This window comes from Saccostrea cucullata, unplaced genomic scaffold (assembly GCF_032062105.1).
Source record: "Saccostrea cucullata isolate Sc308-1 unplaced genomic scaffold, CSIRO_AGI_Scuc_v1 ctg1877, whole genome shotgun sequence".
In the NCBI taxonomy this organism is placed as follows: domain Eukaryota; kingdom Metazoa; phylum Mollusca; class Bivalvia; order Ostreida; family Ostreidae; genus Saccostrea; species Saccostrea cuccullata.
Window position 1 is genome coordinate 70,308 of NW_026930108.1, and position 12,791 is coordinate 83,098.

Here is a 12,791-nt window from a genome sequence, read left to right on the forward strand (position 1 = left end):
TAAATGATTTTTGTATCTGAAGAATAATAAATTTGAATGTAAAGATTTGAGGAAGATTGATAAACATTGAATAGATGTATATCAAGTCTTTTGAACTGGATTCAAACAAGCTATGATTTTTTTTTTTTTGATTAAATTTTCCATTTTAAATGAACACAAGAGCTTTATTTTTTTTTCGTCTTTACCTTTAGAATTGTTCCCCTGAAGTGGAGGGAGGCGATTGGTCTGAGATTTGAGTTGGTGGGCTGTAAGCAGCTCACCCCCTCACCCCTGGTCACCGCCCCTCCGTCCTCTCCCACAACCGCTGGTCCCGGCCCCCTCACCTGTATGTACTGGACCCCCTGGGTCAACACCAACACCCCCGACGCCACCGGTGATTACGAGACCATCACGCACCTGAACTCGCTGGTACGATCCTGTAACCAGACGGACATGAAGGCCATCGAGTGCCGTGCGGTGGGAACCAAGAAGTCGTGGGATGAGGCGGGTGACGTGGATGTTAAGTGTGATCTCGTTACCCAGGGTCTTCTGTGTTTTAACAAAGTGCAGAGGAACACGCAGTGTCAGGATTACGAGATCAGGGTCTTCTGTGATGAATGTCCAAGTAAGAAAAGGGATAAGTTTTAATTAATTAATTAATTACAGTAAAAATATGGACAGTTTTAATAAATTTATTGCAATTGAACTTTGTATCATGAACACTAATGTTTCGATTATCATGAATATGTCAAAGTGATTTTGAAGTCCCACCCACTTATTTTAGTATTTTACATGGATATCTCAAATCCTCTCAGATCTAGAGTATTTTTATCAGTCCAATTGAGTTTGAGATAATAAAGTTTGACTGTATTGTTATTGGAAGTTCAGTGTTAATACTTGTATTCACTTTTGTAACTTTTTCGTTAAAATATATTAAAACCAACTTCTCAAAAGACCTAGCATAAAGAGTAATTGACCTACTTTTTAAAGGTAAATGCAAAAAATATTTATTAATTAAAAATCATCTAATATACTCAGCATGGATAGACTCTTCACATATTTTTACTTTAAATTATTCCAAAGTAAAGAAAAAAACATTCTCTTTAGCCACTTCAGGTGTGTCACAGCCAGTGACCACTCCCCGTGCCGGCGTGTCCACTCAATCAACCGTGACCCCTAAACCAACAACCAAAGAACCATGTCAGAACAAGACTTTCTGGTCGTCCTGGATCAACAAGCAGAGCCCGGGCAATGGAGGGGAGATTGAAAAAATGACCGCCACTGAAAAGAAGAATTTCTGTCCAAATGGCGTCATTAATGGAGTTGACTGTGAGACGGTGGACGGTCAGCCGTGGTTCGACACCAATCAGATTCTTACTTGTGACGTCAGAGATGGACTGAACTGTGATAATAGCATTAACTTCGGTGACATGTGTAAGGATTACAGGATCCGTTACCAGTGCCAAGTGATTTGTAATGGTAGGTCTCGTATTTATTAAAAGAAAATATAAACTTTTTGAAGTAAAGCCACAGAATGGTATTAAATAAGATTTTAGCAAAAGAATCTTTTACAAATGTAAATTTAAAAATGGAAATAAATAACCCCTACCCCCACCTCACCCCTCTTTCCCCTTATAATTTACTTGAAATCCTATCCTGGAAATAAAAAAAATTGTGCATCAAGTAACATAATGAATTATATTAAATGTTTGAACTTCAGAAACCACTACAACTACTAGCACCACTTCCAGCACCACCTCTACAACCACCAGTACCCCCACCACCAGCCCCACCCAGTCTACCAGCACCGTACCCACCACCACCGAGTGTGTGGAGAAAGACAAGGTGTCCCCCTGGATCAACAGAGACAAGCCTTATATTGGAGATGGAGACAAAGAGGCCATGACTGGAGCAGAGCTGGCTAGGTATGTAGGCCAATGAATAGGGCAAATCTTGTCAGCTAAGTAGGGCAATAATTAGCTCAAAGCTGGTCAGCTAAGTAAGTCAATAAATAGGGCTAAGTTGGCCAGCTAAGTAAAGCACTGAATAGGGCACAGCTGGTCAGCTAAGTAGGACATTGAATTCGGCACAGCTGGTGAGCTAAATGGGGCATTGAATTATGTACAGCTGGCCAGCTAAGTAGGACAATGAAAGGGGCATAGCTGGTCAGCTAAGTAATGCATTGAAAGGGGCACAGATTGCCAGCTAAGTAAGGCTTTGAATAGGGTAAAGCTAAGTAGGGCAATGCATTTCTGATAAGGCCATATAAAATTGAAATCTTGGTTCTCAGGCCCGCGCGCATCCGTTTTGAGGTAACCGCATTGCCGATTTTATTGTATTTTTGATAAAATAAAAAGTTGGTATTGCGGAGACCAATCCGGGAAAAAAATTCCGACCTCATTTGTTTCGTAGTTTAGTATTCAAATATCACTTCTGGTAGCCATTTACAATGAGATTTTGGCTACTTCGTTTGAAAATACATTCGAGGACATTACCTCGATGTTTACACGCTGTTAAGCAATGGATGAAGCAGAAAATTTGAAAGAATTGGAAAGTAAATCTGTGATTAAAAAAATTATCTTTCTGTTTTCGGAAATTAAAATTAAAAAAAATACCTCCCTCATCTACTTTGTTGCCAGTAAAATGAAAAATAAAATGCCGCCCTCCCGCATCTGTTAAGGAGAAAATTGGCCTGAGAACCAGGGAATTAAATTTAGATAGCCTAATGTAAAAGGGGATATGTAGCAACATCTTAACATTTTTGAATTGTTATTTTTGATAACTTTTGGCTGAAAAAAGTAGGTCATAAATTAATATAAAGTCCAAATAGGAATTTTTTGGCATTTGTGAAGTAGTAAAAAAGAAAAGATATCTACAGTACATTTAGTATATTTCATATTTCAAATACACTTCTTAGAACTTGTATGAAATTGATAATCTTTTTTTAACTGGATCATAAGTGTTTATATCAGATCAATATACATGTAATTTTAAAATTTTTACAAATTTTTGTCAGTAAATCACAGTGCAACATTCGCTTAAAGAAACAAATATAACAATTGTTCATTTTAAACTAAGGCTATGTTCTGTAGGTAGCTACCTTATATTGTAGTTTATTATGATAGTTGTTCATTGTTAACTAAGATCCTGTCCTGTGGAGACTGGCAGTTACATTATTATATCTAGTAGTAATTATCATGATTATTGTTTATTTTAGGTTCTGTTCGGCGGAGACTGGCGGCTACATTAAGAAGGTGGAGTGTGTGGCCGTGGATGGTATGATTCCTAGCTACAGTACTGGAGACAAGATGATATGTGACAAGGACCTCGGCTCTGTCTGTCTGAACAGTGATAACTTCCCCGTACAGTGTCAGGACTACATGATCAGATACACCTGTCATCAACCATGCTTACGTAGGCATCTTTTCTAAACTTTACAAATAAAGGTTGTGTGGTTTACGGGATTCAGTCTGATTATCATGTGGCACTAGTATTTTTACGGCACAGTAAAGTAAAGCATTGAAAAAAAAAAATAATATTAACAAAATATTGTTATGTTTGTTTTAACTTACTGCAAACAGGGTTACTTTTGCCATTTGACACTTGCAGACAATTTTGCCCCTGATAATTTCACTGCGCACAGTATTATAAAAAAGGATTTGAAAATTCATTTCAAAAATGTAATTACACAATATTTATACATATTAAATTCCTTTTATTTCAGCAACTAAACCGGCATACCATGGTATGTATGTACCAGTTACGGACCAGTTAGGAAATCCAATCCTGGTTCCCAGGACTGATGCGTACCACCATCCATATACAGATGAGCATGGAAATACTCAGATGATCCCCATAGGATACATTCACGTAACCCCAACACCGGCACCCATCACTGATGAACAAGGAAACCCCATCCTTGTCCCGAAAACTGACTCCTATGGTAAACCCATGACTGATGAACATGGTAATACCATCATGGTGCCACTTCCAGCCACTCAAGGACAGCCAACACCAGCCCCACAAACAGACGAGCATGGAAATCCAATTTTGGTACCTAAGACCGACTCCTATGGCAAACCAATGACAGATGAGCATGGTAATACCATTATGGTGCCATTACCTGCCACCCAAGGTTTGCCTACACCCAGTCCTCAAACAGACAAGTATGGAAATCCAATCTTAGTGCCAAAGACTGATGAGTATGGTAAGCCATACACTGATGCCCAAGGACACACAGTGATGGTACCTTTACCACAAACCCAGGAAAAACCAACACCAGTGCCAGTGACTGACAAATTTGGGAAACCTGTGCTGGTGCCAAGGACTGATGAATATGGTAGACCTTATACAAATGTATATGGTGAAACTGAAATGGTACCAATACCATTTAATCAAAACACTCCCACTCCAGCTCCTCAAACGGATGAACATGGAAATCCAATATTGGTGCCCAAGACTGACAGTTATGGAAAACCAATGACAGATGAGCAAGGCCACACCATTATGGTTCCACTGCCTGAGTATCAGGGAACCCCAACTCCAGCCCCTCAGACTGATGAACATGGAAACCCAATCTTGGTTCCAAAGACAGACTCCTATGGAAAACCAATGACAGATGAAAATGGAAAAACCATTATGGTACCACTACCAGCCACTCATGGTCTGCCAACTCCAGCACCAGAAACTGACAAGTTTGGTAATCCAGTACTGGTTCCAAGAACTGATGAATATGGTAGACCCTACACAGATAAGCTTGGTAACACAGAAATGGTACCTGTTCCAGCCACACATGGTCAGCCTACTCCATCTCCCCAAACTGATGCTCAAGGAAACCCAATACTGGTGCCTAGAACTGATGAATATGGTAAACCATATACTGATGAGCATGGAAACACCCAAATGGTGCCACTTCCTTATGTGCAAGGCACACCGACACCTGCACCAGAGACAGACAAATTTGGAAAACCTATATTGGTACCAAAAACCGATGAATATGGAAAACCATATACTGATGAGCATGGTAACACAGTGATGGTGCCAGTACCATATACACAGAGCTCCCCAACACCAGCACCTGCCACAGATGAACATGGTAATCCAATCTTGGTTCCCAAGACAGATTCATATGGTAAACCAATGACAGATGAGCAGGGTCACACCATTATGGTGCCATTGCCCTCTGAGCAGTATGTCCCCACTGTAGCACCACAAACTGATGAATTTGGTAATCCAATCATGGTGCCTAAGACTGATTCGTATGGCAAACCAATGACAGATGCTCAGGGACATACCATAATGGTACCTCTACCAGGAAAACAACAGAGCCCAACACCAGCCCCTCAGACAGATGCACATGGTAACCCAATACTTGTGCCTAAGACAGATGAATATGGTAAACCATACACAGATGAACATGGTAACACAGTAATGGTACCAGTACCAGCCACACATGGTCAGCCTACTCCATCACCACAAACAGACAAATTTGGAAAACCCATATTGGTGCCTAAGACAGATGAATATGGAAAACCATACACTGATGAACATGGAAATACAGTGATGGTGCCTTTGCCTTATTCACAGAGTTCTCCAACGCCAGCACCTGCCACAGATGAACATGGTAATCCAATCTTGGTTCCCAAGACAGATTCATATGGTAAACCAATGACAGATGAGCAGGGTCACACCATCATGGTACCATTGCCTTCTGATCAGTATGTCCCCACTGTAGCACCACAAACTGATGAATTTGGTAATCCAATTATGGTGCCTAAGACTGATTCCTATGGCAAGCCAATGACAGATGCCCAGGGACATACCATAATGGTACCACTGCCAGGAACACAGCAGACTCCTGCCCCTGTGCCACAGACAGACAAACAGGGAAAACCAATTCTGGTGCCCAAGACCGATGAATATGGTAGACCTTACACAGATGAACACGGCAGTACTGTGATGGTCCCTGTACCATACACACAAGGCAAACCAACACCATCACCACAGACAGATGAGTTTGGAAGACCAATTTTGATACCTAAGACTGATGAATATGGCAAGATCTTTACCGATGCGTTTGGACAGACAGTGATGGTACCACTGCCTGAAGGACAAAGTAGGCCCACCCCTGCCCCAGTAACTGATAAACAAGGCCGACCCATCTTGGTACCAAAGACTGACTCCTATGGGAAACCAATGACAGATGAACATGGCAATACAATTATGGTTCCCCAGCCATATACACAAGGTCTGCCAACACCTTCCCCACAAACAGATGAGCATGGAAATCCCATCATGGTGCCAAAGACTGATTCCTATGGAAAACCAATGACAGATGCCAAAGGTAATACCATCATGGTGCCTCTCCCAGCCACTCAAGGTCTCCCAACTCCAGCACCACAAACCGACGAGCATGGAAATCCAATCTTTGTTCCAAAGACCGACTCCTATGGTAAACCAATGACAGATGAGCATGGTAATACCATTATGGTGCCATTACCTGCCACCCAAGGTTTGCCTACACCTAGTCCTCAAACAGATAGATTTGGAAATCCCATCATTGTGCCCAAGACAGACTCTTATGGGAAACCCATGACTGATAAATCTGGAAACACCATTTTAGTTCCATTACCTGTACATCAGAGCACCCCCATACCAATTCCAGAAACAGATAGATTTGGTAACCCAGTGCTTGTGCCAAAGACAGATTCCTATGGAAAACCAATGACTGATGCTCAAGGACACACAATATTGGTTCCTAAGCCAGCCACTCAAGGAAACCCCACACCTTCACCACAAACAGATGAATTTGGCAATCCTATCTTAGTTCCAAAAACTGATTCCTATGGTAAACCTATGACTGATGAACATGGTCAAACTATCATGGTGCCACTGCCTGGCCAGCATAGTACTCCTATAGTTATTCCACAGACAGATAAGTTTGGAAATCCAATTTTGGTTCCAAGAACAGATGAGTATGGAAGACCATTCACAGATGAATTTGGAAACACTCAAATGGTTCCTCTTCCTGAAAAACAAGGCAATCCAACTCCAAAGCCTCAGACTGATGCATTTGGAAACCCCATTCTGGTGCCAAGAACTGATGAATATGGCAAACCATACACAGATGCATTGGGACATACCCAGATGGTGCCATTATATGAAACCCAGAGTGTACCCACACCCAAACCACAGACAGATGCATTTGGTAACCCTATACTGGTACCACGTACAGATGAATATGGAAAACCATACACAGACAAATTTGGAAAGACCCAGATGGTGCCACTTCCTGAAACACAAGGAATCCCTACTCCAAAACCACAGACAGATGCCTTTGGAAACCCAATCCTTGTACCTAGAACTGATGAATATGGAAGACCGTACACTGATGAATTTGGAAACACACAGATGGTGCCACTGCCAGAAAAACAAGGACAGCCTACTCCTGCTCCCAAGACAGATAAATATGGCAATCCAGTTCTTATGCCAAGGACAGATGAATACGGCAAACCTTATACAGACAAGTTTGGACATACACAATGGGTTCCTGTGCCAGCCGGACAAGACAAACCAACTCCTATACCAGAAACAGATGCATTTGGAAACCCAATACTTGTTCCCAAGACTGATGAATATGGCAAGCCATACACAGATGCTCAAGGAAATACAGTGATGGTGCCAAAACCATATCACCAGGGTTCACCAACACCTGCTCCACAGACTGATGCCTTTGGAAATCCCATCCTTGTGCCTAAGACAGATTCTTATGGAAAACCAATGACAGATGCCAATGGTAATACCATCATGGTGCCACTGCCAGCAACACAGGGACTGCCAACACCCAAACCACAAACTGATGAACATGGAAATCCAATATTAGTTCCAAAGACTGATTCATATGGTAAACCTATGACTGATGCAAATGGTCATACAATCATGGTTCCTCTGCCTGAGACAGAAGGAGTGCCTACTCCTGTGCCACAGACAGACAAGTTTGGAAACCCTGTCCTTGTACCAAAGACAGATGAATATGGCAAGCCATTCACTGATGAACATGGAAATACTGTAATGGTGCCTGCTCCTTATCACCATGAAAAGCCAACACCAGTACCAGAAACAGATGAGTTTGGAAATCCCATCCTTGTGCCAAGAACAGATGAATATGGCAGACCATACACAGACAAGAATGGTCAGACAGAGATGATACCTAAGCCCCACTACCAGGGACAACCAACTCCTGAACCACTTACTGATGCTCAGGGAAAACCAATCCTTGTTCCAAAGACTGACTCCTATGGCAAACCAATGACTGATATACATGGAAGCACTATATTGGTAACTGTCCCAGCCCCTGTGAGACAGCATACACCAGTACCAGTGCCAGAGACAGACCGATTTGGAAATCCTGTCCTTGTTCCAAAGACTGACTCCTATGGCAAACCAATGACAGATGAGCAAGGCCACACCATACTTGTCCCAAAACCATACAGTCAGACGCAACCAACCCCTGCACCTGAAACAGATGAATTTGGACAACCGATCTTGGTTCCAAAGACAGACTCCTATGGTCATCCCATGACAGATGAGAATGGTCATACTATCATGGTGCCCAAACCAGCAACACAGGGTCTTCCCACCCCTGCACCTAAAACAGACAAATTTGGTAATCCAGTTTTAGTGCCCAAGACAGATGAATATGGCCATCCTTTTACAGACGAGCATGGTAACACAGTCATGGTTCCAGTTCCTGATGTACATGGATCTCCCACCCCGGCACCAATGACAGATAAATTTGGAAATCCAGTGATGGTTCCAAAGACTGATTCTTATGGTAAACCTATGACAGATGAACAAGGTCATACCATCATGGTCCCAGTGCCAGAGACTCATCAATCTCCAACTCCAAAACGAGCCACAGATTTAACTGCTGGACCTGTTGTCTTAGTGCCAAAGACTGACTCCTACAATAAACCCATGACTGATGCCCAGGGAAGTACCATTTTGGTGCCAGTGCCTCAGACAGCAGGAGTTCCAACCCTGGCTCCACAAACTGATGAACATGGTAATCCAATCATGGTACCAAAGACTGATTCCTATGGCAAGCCAATGACAGATGCCCAGGGACATACCATAATGGTACCTCTGCCAATGCAACAAGAGAAACCAACACCATCCCCACAAACTGATAAGTTTGGCAATCCCATTCTTGTTCCAAAAACAGATGAATATGGACATCCATACACAGATGAACATGGCAACACAGTCATGGTACCACTGCCAGCTACCCAAAACAGGCCTACTCCTTCACCAATGACTGATCAGTTTGGTAATCCAATATTAGTACCCAGAACCGACGAGTATGGAAGACCATATACAGATAAATTTGGAAGAACTGAAATGGTGCCTCTGCCAGGCTATCAGGGAACTCCAACTCCTGCTCCACAAACAGATCAATTTGGAAAACCCATCATGGTTCCCAGGACTGATGAATATGGAAGACCTTACACAGATGAACATGGACATACCCAGATGGTGCCACTACCAGCAACTCAGTCTACCCCTACACTGAAACCAGAGACAGACATTTTTGGTCACCCAGTTTTGAAGAAATGCTCACAGAGTCACTGGTCACCCTATCTTAACCGAGACAAACCTGACCTGGGCACGGGTGACTTTGAAAAAATGACCCCAGAAGAGCTCAGCAGTTTCTGCAAGGGTGGAAATGTCACCAAGATTGAGTGTATGACGTCGGATGGAATTCCCAGCTATAGCTCTGGTGAAGTTATGACCTGTAATCTTCAGAAGGGCTTCTCCTGTGTTAATGCCGACAACTTCCCAGTAACATGCTCAGATTACAAAATCAGATACTACTGTCAATGTGAGGAGGGTGAGCTACATTATCTGAATTATTATTCTAAGGTTTTATATTTTTTTTAAAAATTGAAATTTAAGAAAGAATGAAGTTAGTATATATTTTCAAATAGAAATCGTGACTATTTTGAACATTTTAATCAGTCTCGTGTTTTTAATACCTTTTTCCCAAATTTACCCCAGGTTCTGTTCCACCTGATTCCACCCCCACCATCACCCCGTCCTTCAAACAATGCGGCTGGTCATCCTGGCTGAACTCCAACAGTCCCTCGGCCTCTCTGAACTCGGGAGACTTTGAATCCATTTACGACCTCAAGTCCAAATACGGACTCTGCAAGGAGATCAGGCAGATAGAGTGTCGCGTGGCTGGCAGTAAGACCCCGGTAGCCATTGCAGGGCAGGAAAGTGTGACTTGTGATGCCAGGAATGGGCTCCGTTGTTACAACCGAGACCAACTCTCTGGCCGATGTTACGACTACGAAGTCCGAGTCTTATGCTGGGCTGACAATTGTAAGTGCAGGCACTTTCTTGCCTTAACATTTTAAAAATTAGAAATTCTCAATTTGAATAAAAATTTTAATTGGTTTTAAAAAAATTATTAATAAAAATATATTTCACAAAGCAAATTCAAAGTATAATATAAACAAGTTCTCTTAAATTTTTTTGGTAATCATTATCTTAGCAGGAATCTGCTTAACCTTTGACTTTTGTTTCTTAAGTGATTAACCTTTGACTTTTGTTTCCTTAGTGATTAACCTTTGACCTTTGTTTCCTAGGTAATCCTGACCTTCTGACTACCGCAACAGCTGCAGTTGTACATCAAACTACTCGTAAGTTCTCCAGTTTGAAAAATCACAATGTTATTGTAAAAGTGCAACAAATAGGCAGCTCAGAATAATCATTACAGATATTTTTTAATCCAAAGAAAAATGTTAAAAATCTCTGATTAAAGAACTCGAATATAAGCACAATGTTGCTTCATACATCTAAAAAAAATTTTTTGTATGTGAGCAGAAATACATTTACAGAGTTCTGTAATTTTTATACTTTTTTCTGTATACCGGGTACATATCAAGATTTACTGCTCAATCCTCTTTTTCCTTGTTTAGCCCTGTGTGCCCCCGGCGAGGTTTACGAGACCTGTCCCTACCGCTGCAGTGACCTGTGTGATGTCCTGTCCCGGCAGTCCGTGGCCTGCGGGGGTCAAGCGACTGACTCCTGTGTGCCCTACTGTAGACCCGCTGGTCTGACCTGTGGACCCGGCCAGAAACTGAAGGACAAGAACACCTGTGTCCCAGAGACCCAGTGTCCTTGTAGAATGCAGAATGGAACCATCGCCAGTGTAAGTTACTCACAGAAGTCTCTGATTATTTTGTATATTTTACCTTGATTCCAATGTATAAAGGAATAAGGAAGAAGTAATAAAGGGTGCTAATGGTTTTTGTGCAAACATCTTAGTAGGAAAGCTTTTTGTATTGAATGCTTCCAATATATTGGTTTTGAGAAAACTTATCTTGTTGAAAATTATATGTTTGAGACTGAATATATATAATTCTTCACATCTTTGTAGGAAAGCCTTTTAGTATTAAATGCTTATATTTTACCAATTTGAAAGAAAAAAAACTTAGGTTGTAAAGAAGTATTTGAGGTTGATGTAATGTTTTTCTTCTTCACTTGTTGCAGCCTATGGAGACTTGGACTAATCCTTATGATGAATGCTCCACCTGTCATTGCTTTAACAACACAGTCACTTGTTCACATGATGAAAGCTGGAGAGACTAATCCTTATGATGAATGCTCCACCAGGTAAATCTTTAACAACACATCTGTACACATGATAAAGGCTGTGTCACCATTCCCTGTCCCACATCGGCTATAAAGGAGCAATACCACATACCCTGTGTACACATGATTTAGATTGTGTCACTATTCGCAGCCCCAATCCCAGTCTTAACCATGTTCTCTTAGAAAGTCCAGGTTAATTAAAAACTTGATATGTTGACTCAACTGTACACATAATTAAAGCTGTTTCACCGCTCCTATAGTCTAACACTATTAGGTAAAATGTTGACTCACCTGAATACCATTTAGATTGTTTTACATTTTCCTGAATACATAACATGCATAGTAAAACCATGTAAAATCTCAGCCTAACCTAAACAGATTATTAAACATCCCTTGCCCCATACCAGGTAGATATAAATCAAGGTAAGAAAACTTACTTAATAAAAGTTACCTTAAAATCTGTAATGCAAATGTCCTTCATATATGCACCCAGTATGTGCAAAATCTAACACAAAAAACAGTATATTAAAAATGTAACAAAATCCACCCCTCAGTGACATACAATGTATATATATTCTTCTGTAATCATTTCAGCCAACCCAGTGAAACATCCTGACTGTGAATGGACCTACTGGATCAATATGGACACACCTTTGAGTGGGGATGGGGATCTAGAAACCATTTCAAAGATTCGCACCCTTCACCAGTTCTGCGCCTCTCCTGTTCAGATTGAGTGTCGAGATGCCGAGACAAAAGTTGCCAGCATGCAGGCAGGCCAAAGAACTACATGTGATATCAACTCAGGATTCAAGTGTCTGAACTGGGAGAATAATGGTCAATGTCGCGATTACGAAGTCAGGTTCTACTGCCCTTGTGCAAGTAAGTGGGAAAAAAGCCCTAACATTTTAAAATACAGTTGGATTATCGACTTGTAAGAATTTTTTCAATGTTAAGCATGTGGATATTTATAAGTAGAGGATTTGAAAAGAGATGAAAATGTTATTGTATAAAGTAACAAGTGATTTAGTAATATTTAGTCCAGATCCATGAAAACTCATCTGAAAACGAACTGATTTATCTCTGACATTAAAGTTAAAATGACAAAAACTATACACAATTTCACAAATTATGACTTCAAAATGAAATATTGCTGA

General features: G+C 41.2%; 1 protein-coding gene across 1 annotated transcript in view; it reads left to right on the forward strand.

Moving 5' to 3' along the window:
• The window catches only part of LOC134282945 (uncharacterized), a 61,774-nt gene that overhangs the window by 27,205 nt on the left and 21,778 nt on the right, over nt 1-12,791 (forward strand). The window contains exons 35-44 of the mRNA XM_062765365.1: nt 192-604; nt 1,087-1,458; nt 1,700-1,904; nt 3,197-3,393; nt 3,704-9,868; nt 10,036-10,362; nt 10,629-10,682; nt 10,962-11,194; nt 11,536-11,620; nt 12,232-12,516. Of these exons, the coding sequence (XP_062621349.1) occupies nt 192-604; nt 1,087-1,458; nt 1,700-1,904; nt 3,197-3,393; nt 3,704-9,868; nt 10,036-10,362; nt 10,629-10,682; nt 10,962-11,194; nt 11,536-11,620; nt 12,232-12,516 (8,336 nt within the window). The remainder of the gene's footprint in view (nt 1-191; nt 605-1,086; nt 1,459-1,699; nt 1,905-3,196; nt 3,394-3,703; nt 9,869-10,035; nt 10,363-10,628; nt 10,683-10,961; nt 11,195-11,535; nt 11,621-12,231; nt 12,517-12,791) is intronic.